This window comes from Protomyctophum parallelum, assembly GCF_964188405.1.
Source record: "Protomyctophum parallelum genome assembly, chromosome: 12".
NCBI lineage: Eukaryota > Metazoa > Chordata > Actinopteri > Myctophiformes > Myctophidae > Protomyctophum > Protomyctophum parallelum.
The window spans coordinates 20,786,227-20,807,875 of NC_139712.1; the positions used below are offsets into that span (position 1 = coordinate 20,786,227).

Here is a 21,649-nt window from a genome sequence, read left to right on the forward strand (position 1 = left end):
GTACACTGCAAACATCACAGGCATGTTCTGTTTGGCGCTGTAGTGTTCACCAATGCAGCAGGGCACTGTTTTGTGTTTTTCTTGCAAATCTAAGCTAGCAAATTTAAGACGATCTCTTCAAAATAAGAGTACCCTCTAGGGTATTGAAAAAATATATTAATTTGCACATTAAAACTATAAATGAAGCATTTAAGCGATGCTATTAAGCCCCGTTCAGATAAAAAAAAGCTGGAAATAAATAAAAAGCAAAACTCATTTGCAGCTTTTTTTTTAGAAAGTGGGCGTGTACAAGGTAGGGGAGGATGGGGGAAGATGAACCACTTTTTACTTAAGTTGTCCTGGAAGCAAGGCAAAATGAGATGGCAGTCAAATCTAATGATCTACACATATTTCAGGATGTCCTCTATCAATTGAAATGATGAGTAAGCAGCTATGACAAAGGGCCATGAAAATATGACCTTTTCAAAAAAAAAAAAAAAGTGGCTCAATTTGCCCCAGGTAAGGGGTAAGTTGATCCAAAATTTAACCACATGATATTTTAATGTAAAGAGCTTAAACTTGAACAGATAATGTATTCACGTATTGAAAATAATTTAATAACAGTTTTCCCTTTTGCAAATAGTCTTATTTATCTGTTTATTTATTATTTAAACAATATAAAGACAATTAAATAAAGTTTGTTATTCAGAACCTTATAATATTTGCAATATTGTTAATACAATATAGCAAATTTGCAAACATTTGCAAACATCCAAATTAAAGGTCATTCAGTATAATTTGAGTAGCTAATACTTAATACAAAAATATGAATGGTGATTCACATTAAGAAAATTGGCTCAATTTACCCCAAGGAATTGGTTCAACTTGCCCCATGGCCACTTTTTGACAAAACATGGCTAGCTTAATGCTCCAGGATAATGTTTAGCTAAATGATTCACATGGGTTTTATACATTGGTATATCACCAACATGCATGATATATAAGTATAGACCTGGGTGCTTTTGCTTTAATATAAAAATGATTATTCCAGAAAAGTTTATTTTTTTACTTTGACCAGCAAAAAACACTTTTTTGTGTATAAATGTACTTTCCACTTTGTCCATGTGTCTCTCATCTTCACAGTCAGGTTGAAATGGTGGGTGTGTCCTGATTTTGAGGTCACATGACAACTCATGTGTGTAGTTTTAAAGATACAGGGGGTGGTTCAACTTACCCGACGGTTCATCTTCCCCCATCCTCCCCTACCTGTCACTCAAGCTGCCTGGACTGGCTTTGAGACGAGGAAGAACACATGCAGTTTTTTAGCAGATGCGCATTTGAAAGTCTAAAATGTAAAATAGCGACTATAGGAGAAATAATTATATATTTAGTTACATCATAACCTATTTATCGATGAATAAATAATATAATCTTGGTCAACTTGTTTGTAAATAACCGAACGGAGCGGATCTCAATCCCCCTGTCTTCAGTGCTCATGTCCCCCCCCCCCCACTCCGCTCTCCTCTCCCCCAGGCCAAGAGCGAAACCCTCCGGGCATTATGTAATGTTAATGGGTGTGTGTGCATGAGTGAGAGAGAGATATCGTTTACTTAACATTAACATTAATAGTTAATAGGGCCAGTATATACGGTATATGGCATATATATATAGGCTACGGGCCATTATATCGCTCTCTCTCTCAGCAAGGCAGATGGCTTCTTGGTTAGAGTGGGTGACAATATTATCACACGAAAAGATCAAATTACCTACCTAGGTTCCATCCTGGAGGCCAATCTTTCCGGTGATAAAATGGCCACCAACGTAATCAAAAAAGTCAATCAAAGAACAAGATTCCTTTACAGGATCTCCTCACTGGTCAGCAAAAACACCTTGAAGACCTTAACAGGAGCCCTCGTACAAGGTTTCTTTGACTATGCATCCACCTCTTGGTACCACAGCACCTCAAAGGCCCTTAAAACAAGGCTCCAGACCTCCCAAAACAAACTGGTCAGGCTCCTACTTGGCCTCACCCCCCGAACCCACCTCACCCCTGCCCACTTTGACAGGCTGGGATGGCTTAGGGTCGACGACAGAGTACAGCATCTTGCAATGGGTCTGGTCCACAAGATTCGATACACCACCAAGATACCCATGTACCTGTCTAAATACTTCCTTAATGTAAACGAAGTCCACACCCACAACACCAGAGGGAGTGCAACAAACCCAGATTCGGCACAAACAAGGGACTAAATTATTTTCGCTCCTATGCCACCAAAATGTGGAACGCCCTACCAACAGTCATTAAGACATGTGAATCCCTTGACTCCTTCAAAACCGCTCTCAAAGGGCACCTACGGATGGCTGCAATTCGAAACTGGCCTCTGTAAAATCTGAATCTCCCCCCCCCCCCCCCCATTTCCCCTCACTGTATATTGTATCTTTTCCCTTTTTTGCTTCCCATATGATGAATTCCTGTTCTGTACTTTATAGCTACATAGAAATGTCTATTTGTATGTCTCTAAATGTTTGTATGTCTTTAAATGTTTTGATGAATTGAACAATGTGGACCCTGTTGTAAACAAGTGTAATGCTTAATTGGGTCGTCCACTCACAGTTGACAGTCTTTGTATTGAGTTTGTGCTTAAAATGTACTGTAAATTCTACAAACTGTTAATAAATATTTCAATCAATCAATCAAAACTCACACACACACACACACACGTGTCCCCGTGTCGGGCGGCTCCTCCATGGTGACGGTGCTCAATATCACACACACACACACACACACACACACACACACACACACACACACACACACGGGGATTGTGTTCTATCTATCTATAAATATACTAGGCTATCTAGTATCTACTAGAGGGCAGCACGGGTCCATAAAATTGGACCCGGTCCGAAACGGACCCGGTGATATCAGAACCGACCCGATCCGGATCCGAGAACATTCTAATTGGCCGCACCCGGCCCGGAACCGGACCCGAAAGTTTTGGATCCGGTCCGAAACGGAGCCGAGAAGTTTTGCCCAAAACGGCGCTGATCCGATCCGAGATCCGGACCCTTGGTGTTCTCTGCAATATTATATGCTTTAACATGACATGAGACTGCTCTCTATGAGCAACGTGCACCCCGCCGCCTCTCCAGACAGCGCAGCGGAGGAGGAGGGTTGCAAACTTGCATAGGCTATAGTGCATTTTTGCGCACCGACATTCTTACCAGAACTGTTGACAATCACAACAAAACTGTCCCACATTTTTCCTCCAAGGTGGAAAGCCTGGTGATGCGAGGTTAGTCCCACATTGCTTGTTGCTTTGCGTTTCACCTTGCTCGCTGAAGGGGGCCGCCATGATTTAATTAATTATATAGCCATGTGTGTGTGTGTGTGTGCAAGCGAAAGAGAGAGAGAGAGAGCGCTCTCGCTCCGACACAACAACCGGTTGGAACTATATTGTTAGTTGTTTGTCTATCTATCTATATCTGCTAATTTATCAACCGTGTGTGTATGCACTGTTTAGTCCACAATCAGCGTCAGCGACGGATAGCGCTCTGGACTGGTCAGTAGTCCATAGCTTCGGTGCGGTGAGAACCGGGGCTTCGACAACTTGTTTCTCATATAAACTTTCATTTCTATCGACAAATATGCTATAGTCTTGCCAAATATCCATTCATATTTCATATACAGCCCATATTTAAAAAGTTTATTTTTTAATTCGGAGAATCGCAGTGGACAGCTTTTGCAGAGCCTTTTCCTTTTGTGAAATTATCTCAACTCTGCCTCCTGTGCTCTGACTGGCTACACACAGCTTTTAAAAGCTCCAGCTTTTAAAAGCTGCTTTAAAGTTAAGTTTTGGGGAGAAAAAAAAAACGAAAAAAAAAAAAAAGCTGTTAATTCCAAGCTTCAAAACGCAAAAGCTGCTCTGCATAGAGATAACATGGGACAACGAAGCTAAAGCATGCAGAAGCTAGCTTCTGCAATGTGAATGAGGCTTAAGAAGTTGTCATGAACATCTAAAATTTACTATCTGCCATGACCTGCAGGAAATCAATTTTCTTGACATACTCATAAAGACAGATGGTAATGGGTTTGCCACTGACCTCTATAGAAAGAAAACAGACAAGTGTTCCTATCTACAGGCCGATTCCTTCCACCCTACTCATCTAAAGAAAAGTCTACCAATCAGCCAATATAGTCGGATCCGCAGAATCTGCAGCGATGAGGCCGTTTTCAAAAAACAAGCAAACGAACTAGACTTGAGATTTAGACAAAAGGGTTACCCAGAACAGTGGATAAAATCAGCTAGAGATAAGTATATGTTTAACACGCAGGAAGCGTGTCTCACAAAAAGACAGGCTAAACCTATACTAACACCAGTACATGTTGTTTCCTGCAGTACTCCTGTTGGCAAGGAACTCGAGGGTATCATTAAAAACATTGGCATATAGTTAGTACAGACCCACAAGTAGGTATGTATTCAAAGATCCCCCAAAGGTTGTTATACAAACGTCCCCCAAATTTGAGAAATGTATTGGTTAAATCAGATCTACCTCCCCTAAGAAAAGGTACTTTTCCCAGATGGGAACTATAGATGTGGAGCCTGCACACAGTGCAATTTCACTACGAAGTGCACCACATATAACCATCCTCACACAGGGAAGAAAATAAAAATTAGAGGGATCATTACCTGTAATCAAAACAATGTTGTGTATCTAATATCATGTCCCTGTGGTCTCGCCTATGTAGGAAAGACCACCAGAGCTCTCAAGACCAGGATTGCTGAACACCGGAGCAACATACGCACCAGGGATCAACGCAGTCCAGTGGCCTTACACTTTGCTGAAGCTAATCATAGTGTCTTCTCCCTGATATACATTGGTATAGAGCATGTAAAAACCCCAAGAAGGGGAGGTAACATAAATAACCTCTTATTAAGAAGAGAAAGTTACCACATTCATACTCTTCAAACCATGATGCCGAAGGGCCTAAACCAAGAAGACGAAATTAGACATTTCCTGTAGAAACCCCTTTGTTTGGAGTGAAGCTCTGCTTCTCCATTTTTTTATTTAAAAAGTAAAAAATATGGTTCAAAATTATACTGTCCTATAGGCCTAAGCTTTAAAAAAAAGTGGCCTCCTGCATTGAATAAATCCAACCTGGTGCATATGTTGTTGTTTTCATGTATTTCTTTTTGGTGTGTACTTTATAATTATATAGTTTTGGTGTCTTTATGTAGTTCATTTGGTAGTTTTCTTGATTGTTCTTTATGTATCTGCATCAGTATTTTCCTGTTTTTCAGTTTGGTTGCAAAGTTTTACCCTACAAAAGGAGAACAATGCAACAAAAATAAATAACATTGGAAATGGAAATTAAGCCCACAGACCTAGTAGATAGGACATGTGGGATCTTTATTTGATGTACCGATGAATTTGAGTATAGACATACATGTATGTTTTTTTTTTAATTGGTTTTAAAATGTTTTTAACTAGTGCACTAAAACTTCTGAACAGACTATATTCACATCAATATGTCTGGGTCCCCACCCACTCACTCAGGGTTGACGTGTCACACCTGTAGTGATGGGAGGGGCACCAAAATGAGGTGTTTTTGATTGGGTAATGGGGGCACTCCCTAATTATAAATGTACAAACTTGTGTGTATGTTCACATGACCTGATGAAGATCAAACAGATCGAAACGTTGTCAATATTTAAATAAAGAACGTCTTGATATTACCTATGGTGTGCGGGCTCCATCCAATCCAATGGGGCTTAAGACACACATTATGTAAAAATGTAAAAATAAGTAATAAGTAATGTTTCTGTGTAAAGATAAGTAATTAAAAAGTTATCTAAATAATATATAAATATTCACTGGAGTGCATGGACTTTATAAAGTGGACGCTGGACAAAAATCCCTTATATGTATCGACTAGTGTGACATACGCACATGTCCGGAGAGACCTCCTCTACAACACCACACCCTCCGCTAAGCAGCAGAGGTGTAAAATATATATTTGGCACGAGGTCAGAGGTAAATAAAACCTCACATGTCCAGACTAAAGTGGACACTGGACAAAAATCCCTGCTATGTATCGACTAGTGTAACATACGCACATGTCCGGGGAGAGCTCCTCTACAACACCACACCCTCCGCTAAGCAGCAGAGGTGTAAACAAATATTTGGCACGAGGTCAGAGGTAAAAAAAACTTCACATTTCCAGACTAAAGTGGACACTGGACAAAAATCCCTGCTATGTAGGCCTATCGACTAGTGTGACATGGATAATGTTCACTGGAGTGCAGTTAACATAACATTATCATTTGGGAGCCCGGAGCCCTGTTGTGGGGCAATGTGAGCTGGGCAGACACATTATCATTGGTGTCAGTATAGGCTACTCTAGCAAAGTGATGGATATGATTATATCAATCACTTTGCTAGTAACATGATGAGCTTGTAAACAGTGACATTTCCATGTGATTGATTGATTTATTGATTGATTGATTGAAAAAGTTTTTTGAATGAATGGGTGGTCAATGGAAATTAAGAGTTTAGATAATACACATAGTGCATGCATAAACTTTCCTTATTTGGTTTCGGTATTTATTTCTGATGTATTTTATACTACTATTTTCTCTAGGCCTATTATTAAGGTTAATTTGTATTGGGGGTGGGGAGGGGGGCGGGGGTCGTGAGACATGGCCAAAGCCGGGGGTCCCCAGCCAAAAACGTTGATAACCCCTGTTCTACTATACATACTACTTTATTGACTTAGAATGGTGCCGATTTACTCAGTTTATACCATCTAAAGGGAAGGATTTTATTGTCTGGAGTCTGGACTTTCTATCAAACAATCAAGCAAATGTGCACTGACAGAACCGTGGCTGCATAACAGGCAAGCTGCACTCGTCATTTTATTAGGCCACATACACAATTATATAATCTAGATCAATATTAGTATAATTGTAAACTTCATAGTGAGCTTGCAGATCAGTCAGTTGCGGCTGGTATGTGAATAGACAAGATTCTTTGAGCTTCATTAAATGAATAAATAAAAACCTGTCAAGTCTGTTTGCATAGGCCTACAGTACGAGCAACGTGCAATATGTATTTTTGAATGTTTTTGTCAATTAACCCACAGCAATTTCATCTAGACAATGTTTTAGATCAGGGGTCTTTTTTTCCCTATGAAGGAAAATACCCAGAATAGTCGAGTTCTAGCATCAGAAATAATGTAAATTCATTATCACCTGTAAGACGACTGAGGTTGCATCCGCATCATTGACGGCAGATTGCTGGGCGAGCCCTGGCGCTTTGGCATGGGGGGGTCATATCAACATGGAATTAATTCTGTAGTGGCCATATAAGGAGCATGTCTTGAGTCTACAGGGTTTGATGCGGCCAGATTTTCAGGCCTGCCGGCTGCCGGGCACGGCTGCACTAATAACTTTGGGGCAGGCCCATCTAGAGTTGAAATTTGAATGTGAATGGAAGTCAAAAGGGAGACATTAAATGTCACATGGGCACAATATATAGGTGCCCGACACACTGGTGCGCGACACACTGACGGGAAATGGGCGATTCCATAGTTAACTGTGACCTTCAGTAGTTCAGTCGCAATAAACCTAGCCTCATAAACGTGTTTGACAGCCCTGTAATAATTCATGTTAATGTGCATTTTCGATTTCTTTGAAAAATCATTTTAGCATTATTATTATACTGTACTGTACTGTACTTCCCTTCATTACTGTTAATAAAGTATTCATTCAATCAAACCACTTCAACCCTCAATAGTTAGTCAACTTCACCAAAAGTAGCCAATCTACAAGTGAGGTAGCTTTTTCTATTTTCAGCGAATGTTCCCATCTTATGGATGTTAAGCTAGAATCTAGCCTAACATCCATATTAAGATGGGAACATCCATAACATCTAACATCTATCCGCTAGATGTTAGATGTTATGGATGTTAGGCTTCCATTTTTTTTTATATCACTCAACACTTTGGGCGCTCCCCTGTAATAACTCTTGAAGAGCTCTGCTTTAGATATTTAGGCAGACATTTAGGCTGTGTTCTTATTTAAGCTGAAGAAAATAATACCCTACTACTGCTACTGGTCTGTTCTATTACAGTAATATCACTGTTTATTCTATAAGTGGAGCATAATATATATTCTACTGTATATATACAGTAGAATATATATTATGCTCCACTTACAGCAGCTGCGTTGTCCTGGCCAGAGGAAATGGAGTACACACGAAGTAGCAAAATATACAAAATAGACGAAGATATACCTACATAGACAAAGTCATGCCAGTCCATAATGTGCTGTGTATTGATAAACATGGTGCACATGGTGACATAGGCCTACAGTTTAATTGGACAAAGCGTTCTCCAGGTCTAACATGAACGTAAAATGAAGCCTGTCAGTCCTTGTATTGTAAGTCGCCATCTTTCTAGATCCGTTTTAGCCCAGCTGGCCATTGGCTGGCCCAGACAACGAGGCGGGACTTCCCCCCTTCTTCTCCGTTGGTTTTTATTTTGACTCGAGTGGGAGGGGAATCCCTAGACTGTAACGGTAGCCACGCCCCTCAGAACATGCGCGACTTTATGGTCATTTTTTAAATAAATGGGACCATAATTTTCCAAAAAGAATATTATGACATTAGAAATGAGACTTTAAACTAGTGACTGGAAGCAGAAAGTATTCATGACCATGTTTATTAAGGTAATACAGTCTAGGTGAAGTTGGGCCCAAATACATGGACTTCTGGGGCTATGGGTTTTTCTGGGTCCAATGACAGCACCACAACAGGCCATTATATCTTTCAGGAAATCCCGATTTCCTTAGTGGCTTCACAAAATATCTGTCTGACTGCCCCCCTGGTAGAGCCAGACTATAGCCTAGTGTTGGGAACCACCTTGAAACGTAATTCAAGTGGCAAGGGGGTTAAGATGTTATTTTGTATCTGTACTGGTGTGCCTGCTGCATTATATTGTGTCAAAGCCAGACCTAGTGAGTGATGTTAATACTGTAGTAATTTAAAACAACTGGGGAATCTCTGTAAAACAAGAGGGAATATAATGCTTAATGAAATCAAGTGACTTTTACTTTTTTAAACAAAAAACATGAATTATGACATATGCATATCAGGTAGTCAAAAAGTCAAAATGTCCATATTACACTTTAATCAAGAAACATCTATCCAAGAAACTATTTACAGGTGAACGGAATGGGTAAACTTGACATTAGGATGGAGACTATATCCACATCGATATAACAAATATGATAACCATATAGGTTATATGATACAGTGAGCCCCTGAAATATATAACGTACATTATAAAAGGGGGACAAATACATGTGTAAATATTTTAAAATTACATTTGATATGGACGAGTGGTTTTCAACCATTTTTTTATTTCAACGACCCCACAGACCTAACTCTTGAGACTACAGCACTGTAAGGGGGGTTTTCAACTGATTCTGACTCAGGGTCCGGTGACCACCATCCTGACTAAGAGCAACCCAGGGACCACCACTAATGTGTCGGGTGAGTCCATCATAGACCCACCTGACACAATAGTGGTGGGGGTTCATTCGTGCACTACCCATAGGTTGTGGTTTCGGTTCCTCAACATTGTAGCAGTAATGTGTTAATTTTAAATACTTATACTGCAGTAGTAAGGTAAGAGGTGCTTTGGACATGCAGATTATTGATCACTCTCTCTAAATACTGCTTGCACATATATGTTAACAGGTAATAATACCGTTTTCTCCATTATTTCTTGTCTGAGTTGAGGGCCGGGGGTATGGGTGGGAGAAGGGGGGCACGTTAACTGTATGTGTATGTCTTGTGCAATTGTACTGTATGTATCGGGTGAATTAAATAACATTCGCGGGACATAGGCCTATTACATACTTACATAGTGGTTTTTCACTTTCCGACACAGTTTCCGGGTGAAACACCTTTAAAAATAAATGGGTTTTGCATTGAAATGAACGAGTGGCAGTCCTGGAGTCTACAATTCAGCCACAAGATGGTGGTGTTGGCGGTAAATTGATTGCAGTAAGGTGAAACTTCTGTTCACAGAAGCAGTATTTATTTCCATGAACATGTTGCTGGTCTATCAACTCACAGCTGTTTAATTTGATCCAGCCGGTGAGGTAATTTAACCCATTTATGACGGGAATGCATCTGTGTCGCTTTAGCATTTAACCATTATTATTATTATTATTTTAATAAATGTTTTATCCCACAATTTTGTAACCCATTTTTCACCCCTGTGTCAATTATCTAATGTGATCCTAGGCTCTACACACCCTCCGCCAACCTGGGGAGAGCAACGGACTTGAACTCATGCTTCCTTCATGCATTAGTGTCCAAGTTGCTCCTTTACACCTGACAGGGGGGAGTTTCCCTGGTTGGCGTGGAAGGAACGCTAGTTATTCCAACCAGTTCCTTTCCCCTCCATCAGGCGCCCCGGCTGGCCAGGGGGAGGCAGTTTAGAGACCAGGATTACTGCATGTTTTTTGTGAGTGTACCTACCCTAGGGGACACGGGGAGAACATGCAAACTCCACACAGAAAGGCCCTTTCGCCAACCCCGCTTCGGGTATGGGCACTGATGACACAGAGGAGGAAACACGCCGCCAGCACCCACAGCGTCCCGTAACCATTATTTTAAACTTCAGCTGTTGAAAAATAACAGATCTTCTAGCTCAAATTGCACACTACCTCCAGGACATGCTCCATCCAACTTACACCAGACGGCAAAACGGATGTGGAACAGCCTACCAGAGCATGTAGTTGACTTCATCACAGACAATGGCCTTCAAGCCTTTAAACGCAGAGTTCATAGATGTCCAATGTTCAAGTTCATGTTGTTCAAGTTCAGTGGATATGTATCCACAATTGAATCGAAAAAAGTTTTTTTTTTTTTAAAGTGCCACGCTACGAGCTTGTAGATCTGCTTTTTTGAATATATATGATTTCACAGTGAACGTTTTTAACTCATACCTTTGCTTTTGGGAGGTCCCCGGAACAAAATATTGTCATATGGGGGTCCGCTGCCAAATACAGATAATTCTGGGGGTCCTTGACATAGGGTTTTCAGAAAACCAAACAGAAAATTAGATTTAGAAGACTTTTTTTTTAGAATATGCTGGTGAGCCTTCAACTCTTATCACACCGTTTACAGTGGAAAAGGTTTTCCTCCAGTGTGGGAACGCTGGTGATATTTTAGAGAAGTTAACTGACAGAAACTCTTGTCACAAAGTTTACACTGGAAAGGTTTTTCTCCAGTGTGGATACGCTGGTGTGTCTTCAGCTCCCTTTTCTGAATGAAACGTTTGTCACAATATGTACAGTGGAAAGGTCTTTCGCCAGTGTGGGAACGCTGGTGGTAATTCAGGTAATTTAATCTACTAAAACTCTTGTCACATTGTTTACACTGGAAAGGTTTTTCTCCTGTGTGGGTAACCAGATGTGACCGCAGTAGCCCTATCGCACGGAAACTCTTGCCACAATGTTCACACTGGAAAGGTTTTTCTCCAGTGTGGATACTCTGGTGTCTGTTCAGAGTATTTGCCCGGGTGAATCTCTTGTTGCAATGTTTACATTGGTAAGGTCTTTGTAAAGTGTGGATATGCTGGTGTCTCTTCAGGTCAGTCGGATAAAGGAAAGTCTTGTCACAAATTTCACATGGGAAAGGTTTTTCTCCTGCAGGTGAGTCACACAGGTGTGTCTTCAGGCCAATTGCAGTAAGGAAAACCTTTTCACACCGTGTACAGCTGTGGGTCTCTGAAGACGTCACTCCTGAGAGAAAGAGAGAGACAGAGAGAGAGATGTGGATAGGCAGGTTAAAAATAGTCAGTACTAGCTGGGGGCGCACTTGTAAAGATTTGGCTTTTGGTGACTAGTCTTTGAATTTTGGCGTGGTGTTAGGTATGGGTATAAGGTTTTCAAAAACCATTGCAAACTAATTTTGCTCGCCCCCTAGTGGTCGGTTTGCAATGAAACCATATGCATTTTAAGCTCCCGGCAGCCATCGTGGATGCCATCTTGAAAACGATGCCTTTAAAGTTGTTCGTTTTCCGGGAAAAAATAGTATGTTATTTAGCACACTCAATGGTAACAGAATCCATTGAAAAATCTCTATCAATTATTTGGGGTTCCAACCATATACTGACATATGTAATAGTGGTTTCATTGCAAACCGACCACTAGGGGGCGAGCCAAATTAGTTTGTGATGGTTTTTGAAAACCTTGCCCATACCCAACACCATGCCAAAATTCTAAAAGTAGTTACCAATTGCATAATTGTTATGATTTTTTACATATTAAATCCAAGTTTATAGGCATTTTAGCTCATTTTACCCACCGTGGACGCCATCTTGAATACGATGCCTTTCTGGTTGTTCATTTTTCCTAAACTTTTAGTATGTTATTTAGCACTCCCAATAGTAACAGAATCCATTGAAAAATCTATTTGATCAATTATTTTGGTTTACAACCATAGCTATACATATCTAATATTTGAGTCTGTGCAAACAGCCCACTAGCGTGTTTGCACAGCTTTTTGAAAACCTTATACTTATACCGCCAAAATTAATAAACTAGTCACCAAGAGCCAAATTATGGCGATTTCTTACGAGTTTGCCCCCAGCTATACAGGTACAACTTGAAAAGCTTCCATCATCAAACAAGTTCCTTGTTTAGGAGCACAAAGTCCTTCCTTATTACTTTATTTGTTTTATATTTTTCTTCATATTTCGCTTTTCTTTTCCTAATTTAGTAACTGTGCCAACTCAGTTTTCTCTACAAATGTAGTTCCTGTCCCTGTGTTTAACACTGACTGACCTCCACCGTACTCCTCCCAATAATCACGGTCTTCGGTGTCAGATTCACTGGACTCCTCCCAATCATCACTGTCTTCAGTGTCAGTGCCAGATTCAAGTTTAACTTCAACGTGTGAAGAGATGTCTTCATCCTCATCTTCACTTTTCACTGCTAGTAATGTCAACATTGACCCATTAGGCTCCTCTGGTCTTTGAAGTAGCTCCTCCTGTTTCTGGTTAATATCTGGAGGCTCTGGTTCCTCCTGAAGCAGACTGGGGCTCCTCTCCTGTTTAGGAGAAAACTCCTCTTGGATGTCTAGGAACAGAAAAACAACATGATAGTCATCCACACTGGATTCAGTTTCCTGTCTTTTCCATGTACAAAATGAGCCATTACCAGTTACGAAGTAGATCTTATAGAGCGTCGCAGTCCCTCCCCCCTTTAAAAAAAAACGGCAGGTTACAAGACTTTTTTTGTTGTTTTTCTTCTTTGTAATTATTTGTTTGGTCCAAAATATTGTGTGTGTTGTCATGATTTGTCACGACAAGAATTGGCTTCGTACGACGCTTAAAAGGTATTTAAATAAATAATTTAAGAAATGCCTATGGGAAAAATGTATTGGGATTCATTTCCTGGGCCACTCGTTCTATAGAAGGTGGTTCTGAAAACCTCAGAAAAGCCAAGTTAATTAAGAAATATTACACGAGAGGGTGTGGGTTAACATGATTATTGGTCAGGAACGAGACGAAGTTGAGTTCCGCAAGCATCACTGAAGTGATGCAGATCTGCACTCATAAACAGTGGTGTCATGCTCGTACAATGCAGTACCACGCTGTGGTACCCCCAAAAATGTGATGCTCATGCGCAGGTACGGTACCGAACGGTGCACGCATATGCACGCTAGATTCAACAGAAGATGCACCTAAACTGGTCACCAGACTTTTCAAGATGCATCAAGTACCCAATGGTACCCCCCCCCCTTTTTTTTCACAATGTGTCAAGTAGGCCTACCGTGCCCAAATCTAAATTAGGCTACTACTTTGCATAACAACAGGTTTAACTGTTCAACTGAGCTCACGTTCTCATACACAGTAAGCAACACAGCAGTATGGCTCCAGTAGCTAGGCTACTGCTGATGTGGTGTTCTGAACGCAACAACAAAATGTCCCTCAAAGAGATTCGTCCAAAGCATTTTTTTCTACTGTAGTTTCGCTATGTCAGCAACGTAAAGAAGTTGCCTGATTAGTTTAAGTCTACTTTTGTGTTTGTGTCTAAAACTCATATACACTATTAACAATTTAGGCTATCTGCTTTTCTGTGCACATGCACACATGTAGGCGCGTGTGCGCCTTGAAGCTGGAAAGAGAGAGACTTACTGAGGTCTGGCTGGTCTTCAGGTTCCTCCTGTTTCATTGAAACGGGACTTGCTGGGTACGGAGAGTTCATCTGCACCTGCTGTCTGGACTCCTCAGAGTCTGGAACGTAAAAAAAGAATCCCATAGTTCATTATTAAAACACATTGATTGCTACAGTGTTCAATTTTCTCAGGCTTGGTGGTACTGAGCGATTAACATTGGACTTCTGAACTTTTTCGGGGCCCACAGCGAGGGGCCTCTTATAGTGAGAATCACACCGCATAAATCAAAAGGAAGCCCAACTTGTCCACTTCAATTTAAAAAAAATATATATGATTTTACCATCTTCCATTCTGGAGATATTGATCTTTTTCTAACACCTGCTTTTGCCTGCACGCTGCTCGCTTGAAAAAACAACAGAGATATGGAAGGTTGAAGTTGACAGACATTTCAGTTCAGTTTTTTTTTTCCAGTTCAACAGACCGATATAAAAATGAGCACAAATACTATCCCATACACAGAATGAAAGCCCTGAATGTCTACTTTTAGGAGGAAAACAGTACACATTGTACACATATACAGTTTGACAGTAATTGGTCATTGAATTCAGCTTGTGCCCACCAGAGATAACTAAGACTAAGACATGGACCTGAACTGCTCAATATTCACAAAATAAGCGACATATACATACTATATACCGTATGAAACATAAGACTCTCTGCTTTCATAAGAAAAATACTTCTACTGTAATAATAAAAATCACACCACTGTGAAGTGAGCAGTGCAATGTTGCACTGCTCACTTCACAACATTGCACTGCTCACTTCACAGGGGTGTGATTTTTATTATTATTACAGTATTCGTTTTTTTCTTATGAAAGCAGAGAGTCTTCTGTTTCATACGGTATATAGTATGTACATGTCGCTATAGGCCTTATTTTGTGAATAATAGTTGGACCTGAACAACTGCATTCAATAGCCTACTGACAAACTGTACATGGGATCAATATTATGTATTTGTTTTCCTCCTAAAAGTAGACATTTAGGGCTTTCATTCAGTGTGTAGTATGTATATGATAATAATTTATTTATGTTTATTTTTATATCTGCCTTCAGAACGATAGTATAACGGTGAGACGCGTTACTGGATCGGTGAGTTTAGTGGTTGAGGTTGACATGTCTGGACATGTCTTTGTTTGGGCAAAGAAGCACAGGAGAGAGAGATGATCAAATAACTGGCCGCTTTACATGTCTTTTGTTGGACATCGCGTCTTCACTTTGTTTGGGCAAAGAAGCACGTATAGTAGAGATCAGCGATGGAAAAGAGCTTCATCCACGGCAGATACGTAATGACGTATTATCGAGGGACCGCCATGATCAACTAACTGCCTGGCTACGTCTTCACCAGCCAATGCAGCCATCGCTATCCGTTGTGTGATTGTGGATGTAGGCTACATCCACGGTATCGAGAGAGACGCTAAGCCCGGCTGTGATATAGAAAAAATGACTAAAACTCGATGGCTTCCGCAGTTTAGGATGAGACATCTGTATTCGTTATACATTACAAACGGGTCGATGGCGTCTCAGACGCCTTCATTGCTATTCAATTGCTATTCAATTATAATGAATAAAAAGGCTACAATCACACAACGGATAGCGATGGCTGCATTGGCTGGTGAAGACGTAGCCTCGATCCCAGGCAGTTAGTTGATCATGGCGGTCCCTCGATAATACGTCATTCGTTTTGCGTATCTGTCCATGACCCTGTGTGTGTGTTGAAAACGTTATGAAATGGCGATCGTTGAAGATTATTCTTGGTTTATATACGGGCAGAGGGCAAATCGACACGACTGCGTTATATCTTTTTCCGAGAATGAGAGAGCGGTGCAAGGCGATCGCAAGGCGCAGTGGGGCCTGGGGGGGGAGAACTCAAACTGCCAAAGCGATCAAGAGACTCCCCCCACAAAGCTTCCTCGGGAGAAACCATGTAGAAACAGGAGGGGAGGGGGAATCGAGTGTATTCACACACACTAGAGCATGGGTACCTCCATTTTAGATCCCCTGACATCTGCGTTGGTCTACGCTATGCCGTGCAGGCCGCCTCCATTACGTCGTAATGGATGCCGCCTGCCCGCATAGACCAGACCTCTTTTCAGGAGGGGGGGGGGGGGGCTTTTAACTCCCGGATCACATACCGGACCTTTGTAGAGCCGATCAGTGTTACTTTCTATGTTGTCCGGGCGCGTATAAATATGAAGTACAGTAATCATAAAAAACCCCATAAAACGTATAGATACGTCTTGCGCATACCGCATACCGCAGACGAGCCCTCCATCGTCGCTTCCAGTCATCCCGGTTCTCTCTCCATACATCTGGCTAGCTCGTTGGTGCTTTGACAATAGCAGCCAATAAGGAAGGACTATTTCGGTAATCACTTTTCAATTGGTTCATTACACGGAGAACGTAAAAAAAAAGTAACTCATCTTTTACTTTCTCTAATATAACAACCTAAAACATGAACCTTGGCTGAAAAAAACAAATGTTGTCCTGTAACAAAAAAAATATTTGGATGTTTATATATATTTTTTAAATCACACCCGTGTGAACTGTGTGGTGCAACTCCCCCCCCCCCCCCTCTCTCTCTAGCAGGCAACAGTGCAGCACTCTCTCTCTCTCTCTCTCTCTATCTGTTTCTGGCACAACAGCGCCCCTACTGGTACTCATTATACTGGTGCTCATTAACCAACACATAGGTAGTCACATAGGTGAACCAACACATAGGCGGACTTCAGATATCGCAGGAAACGGTAATACCCATATATTGCCCAACATGCCGAACAACTTTCGTGTTCTGACTTTTGAATCTGATCTTTAGATCTCCCACCATTTTGAGTTATATGAAAAACAGTTCAAATCTATCTCCATTTGAAAATCGCTTAAATCTGATTTTCTGCCAGGATTTTTTAGCAATTTGCCTGAAAAGTTCTACACACAATATATCAACGACCCCAACACAGGCTGGTCAGCAGGTGCCCCCGACAACTCAACTGTCATTGCATCTCTGTATGTATTTATCATTTTATTTTACAGGGTGCCCCGCTTGCCTCTGGGCCCCCACGCAGTTGCGTTGTCTGCGTCACGGTAGTTACGCCGATGCAATCTATGGATGGTTTCCTGAAATCCCAGTTGAAGAGGTTTGTACGTGAAAGTTTGTACAAACAAATAGGCCTATACAGTAGCTGCAAGCAGCGATAACAGAAACTTTGAACAGGCATAACTCATACCTCGTCGGTTTGTCTGTCTGTTTGGGGTACTAACAGCTGCAATATCACTGGGAGACCTAAAGTGGCACTGTCTTATCGCTGCTTGCAGCTATATTTCTTAATATTAATATTAATTAATAACTCTATTAGAAGATGTTCCCTCTTTAAGGTGTGATAATGCTAGCCGATTCCAGGAAATAGACCAGTCCACAAATTCGTCTTAGGCATTTTAGTAACCTCCAAAAGTGCATCAACAGTGCAAGACGGTGACAAATACCAAAAAGAAATACTGGACAAAAAACAATGTTCCAAAAAATGAGAAACAAAATTAACACTTGACGGCTAAACTTTAAGAAAATCACAAACAGTAACTGTTACAGGCTTGAATGCCTCCTGCAATGAGGCCCTGGCACGCAGTTTTCCCCTGTTGCTCTCACTAGCCTCAAGTCAGACTGCCAGACTGCCTTCACCTGCAGCAATCCTGCTCTTAAACAGGTGGGGCAAACCATCCTCTAATTAGTTTGTGTGCCCTTTCATTCTTTCAAAAAGTGACCTGTGGTGCCCATCCGATTAAAAATTATATATATATATATATATATATATATATATATATATATATATATATATATATATATATATATATATCTATATATATATATATATTCTAATCCATGTAAATAGCCAGAGTTAGTCAGAAGCCTTTTTTCATCTGTAGTCCCTGAGCAGGCTCTTAAAAGTGGTAACAAAATTGTCCATACAAAAACATATGCCATACAAAAACAAGTAAACATAGTACAGGGGACTGCAGGCTTCGTGTCTAAGCAGGGTGACATACGGTAGCCCTCTATCTATCATATTGCCACGTTTCGTAAAAGAAATGACTGCACGGGTTGGCCTGGAGCACCAACACAAGCAATTATTCATAATTCAAAATAGTGGGCGATCTAAAGGTCAGAGGTCAAAAGCAGATTGCCTGTTCAAAATTTGCATTTTCAATTTAGTGCTATAGCGGCACCCTTTGGACAATGGTCTTGGGCTTTGCGTCTTCCCCGTTTGACATAGCCCTCTATTGCCACGTTTTGCAAAAACTGACTGCACGGCTAAGCCAGAACTGCAATATTTGACAGAAGAAGAAAACATACAAATACAATCAGGGAATAGAACATAGGCCCTTGGCTTTGGGCTTGGCCGCAAAGTGTTTTCTTTTCAGGTTAACAATGATTGATTGATTGAATGTTTTATTTTGCAGTATGCAGAATTGGTACATTTCAAACAAAAGCACAAAAGGCAATGCAAAAACTGTTACTTAGTGGACGAACCTAGCCCTGAAACATGACTGACAGTATGACATAGTATGTATGACAGTATGACATATGACAGTCATGTCGCAAGACTGGCAACTGCTGGTACAGCGATTAGCATTGCTGCATTCCACGTTGTTTAATAAAAGGCATTTTTATCAAACGGGGTGCATTCGGAAAACTCAGTTGAACACCGGGAGTGCACTCGCCTATGAGTTTGTATTGGCAGTGCGGTCAGCGTGCCTATATCGAACACACCCATTGTTTCAGAGTGCAACACTCATCCCGATCGATAGAGGCGCGTAGCTGAAAGCCCATGGCAAAAGAACAGCTCGGATAAAAATGCTTTTTATTAAACAATGCAGAATGCAGCAGTTCTAACCCATGTAATGAGTACTTTATATTTTAAATCTGAATGTTTATGTCCACGTTTTCAATAAGCAATCACTGATCGTGTAAAACAGGTGGAAGTTAAGCCATGTGAAGCCTGGTAAGAGCATCATGTGAACCATGGCTAGGACGAACCATGATTAAGCACTGACACCAGGATTGTCAAGTCTGCTTATTTCGTACGACTTTTGGCTTTTTTTCCCCCCAGAGTTTATCATTATTGCCTCACCTGGTGCACTGACACTGCCCAGGCCGAGTTGTGCCAACTGCTGCTGAAAATGTTATAAGACCTATAGGCCTATGCCTATTCTATTGTGTTCGGGGTCGGTCGCACCCACGCTATGGGGGGCATAGCCCCACAAGTCAGAACCCAATGGTACTGAAGTTTCTGACATTTTTGAGACCCAGTACCATGGGGTCCTATGCCACCGCTACCCTGTTACCGGGTACGCAAACATAAATAAACATAAATACCTTCGGATACGTCGTTTCTGTGCCGTTTGAGTGCTTCTGTTCGTTTGAGTGATTCTGATTCTAAGAGCTCTAAGTTACAACGGATACCGCTGCGAATTCTCCTGTGCCGCGGAAGGCGTTAAGTATTTTTATTTGTTTGACCGATTTGGTCGCTTTGATTCTTCTCTTCCTTGCTTATTTATTGACACCTCATTGTACCGCCTATCTGGCTAGCTAGTGGCTATAGCTATGACAGAGCAGATCAGAGGCAGGAACGTAGCCACGCACAAGCCAACCTCGCAGCGGGAGGCGGTACAATAAACGGTCAATAAACAAGGAAGGAAGAGAAGAATCAAAGCGACCAAATCGGTCAAACAAAGATTAAAAATACTTAACGGCTTCCGCGGCACAGGAGAATTCGCAGTGGTATCCGTTGTAACTTAGAGCTCTTAGAATCAGAATCACTCAAACGAACAGAAGCACTAAAAAGAGACGACGTTTCCGACGATATTTATGTCTGCGTTCTATCATTTACATACGAAAACACATCACCGCACAGGGACCCCATGGGTCAGCCCGGTTCGGCACGATAGATTGGGCTGACCCAGGGGGTTCCGAGAGGGGCTATGGTAATGGGGGCACTAAACATGATCTGTAGGGGCACTCATGGGGGTTAATCCGGCACTGCTGCCTGCTTTGCTGGCTTGTCAGTGACATTCAGCGCGCGCGCACACACACACACACACACACACACACACACACACACACACACACACACACACACACACACACACACACACACACACACACACACACACACACACACACACACACACACACACACACACACACACACACACACACACACACACATACACACACGTGTGTAATAGGCTAGTAGCCTATAATAAAAATGATTAGGATTATATGGCCATATTTTTGGGCTTGTTTTCCGAGGGGACATTGAGTTGGCTTGCTTTTGTTTATTTCTCACACGAGAGTTGGCAACACGCAACACTGACTGAGAGCCTACACTCTAATTTAAATCATTATTGTATATAACAAAAACATACCTTCCGATGACGTATTCTGGTAGACAACACACTTTAACACATCCATAGTGGGGAAAGTTGTATTCCAGTCTCTCTCTCGACTGTACTTGAAGCTATCTTAGCATTAGCGTTACCATACAAAACAAACCGTCTTTTAACCTATAAGGTGAAAAATCTTCCCGTTTTCTTTACAAACTGTGCAACGAGATAATGTCAGACGCAAATTGCACAAAGGGTTGTACTGCAAACTGTATATCATCATCATCATCACACAGACATTCTCTGTATCACGTTCACTCTCTGCTCTACTTTGTTCGGCAGCCGCTTCCGACCAGTGTCTAGTGAACACAGAGGGCAGCGTCTAGTGAGCTAATTTAAGACTTCCGGTGGACGATCTCTTCAAAATAAGAGTACCCTCTAGAGTATTGAAAGAAAGTTTAATTTGCACATTAAAACTACAAATTAAGCATTTAAATGATGCTATATGATGCTATAAGACACACATTATGTTTCTGTGTAAGAATAAGTAATTAAATCCTTATAATAATAATAATAATAAAGTTATCTAAATGGATAAATGCTATTCACTGGAGTGCATGGACTTTATAAAGTGGACACTGGACAAAAGACGGCTCCGCAAGGCAACTATCTGGACATACCCACGCGTTCGGGGAGATGTCCTATACCACACCCCACTCTCCGCTAAGCGGGAGAGGTGTAAAATTCACAGCAGCAGACCTTCTACTGGGGTCAAGGCTGACAAAAAGTACCGTTTCCGGACCCAGAATGGACACTGGACAAAAGACGGCTCCGCGAGGCAACTATCTGGACATACCCACGCGTTCGGGGAGATGTCCTGTACCACACCCCACTCTCCGCTAAGCGGGAGAGGTGTAAAATTCACAGCAGCAGACCTTCTACTGTGGTCAACGCTGAAAAAAGTACCGTTACCGGACCCAGAATGGACACTGGACAAAGAGGCCTCCGCGAGGCAACTATCTGGACATACCCACAC

The 21,649-nt window shown here is 41.4% G+C and overlaps 1 protein-coding gene across 2 annotated transcripts in view; it reads right to left on the reverse strand.

Moving 5' to 3' along the window:
* The window catches only part of LOC310868355 (uncharacterized protein), a 31,698-nt gene extending 10,779 nt beyond the window's left edge, over positions 1-20,919 (reverse strand). The window contains exons 1-4 of one of the 2 annotated variants that reach the window (XM_083778754.1): positions 20,656-20,919; positions 14,198-14,296; positions 12,843-13,136; positions 11,162-11,798 (exon numbers count right to left, since the gene is read on the reverse strand). In XM_083778754.1, the coding sequence (XP_083634880.1) occupies positions 11,176-11,798; positions 12,843-13,136; positions 14,198-14,296; positions 20,656-20,701 (1,062 nt within the window). In that variant the 5' untranslated portion in view covers positions 20,702-20,919 and the 3' untranslated portion in view covers positions 11,162-11,175. Of the gene's footprint in view, positions 1-10,668; positions 11,799-12,842; positions 13,137-14,197; positions 14,297-20,655 lie in introns of those variants that run through there. The other variant, XM_083778753.1, reaches the window with a different exon arrangement.
* Between the last annotated feature and the right edge of the window lie 730 nt (positions 20,920-21,649).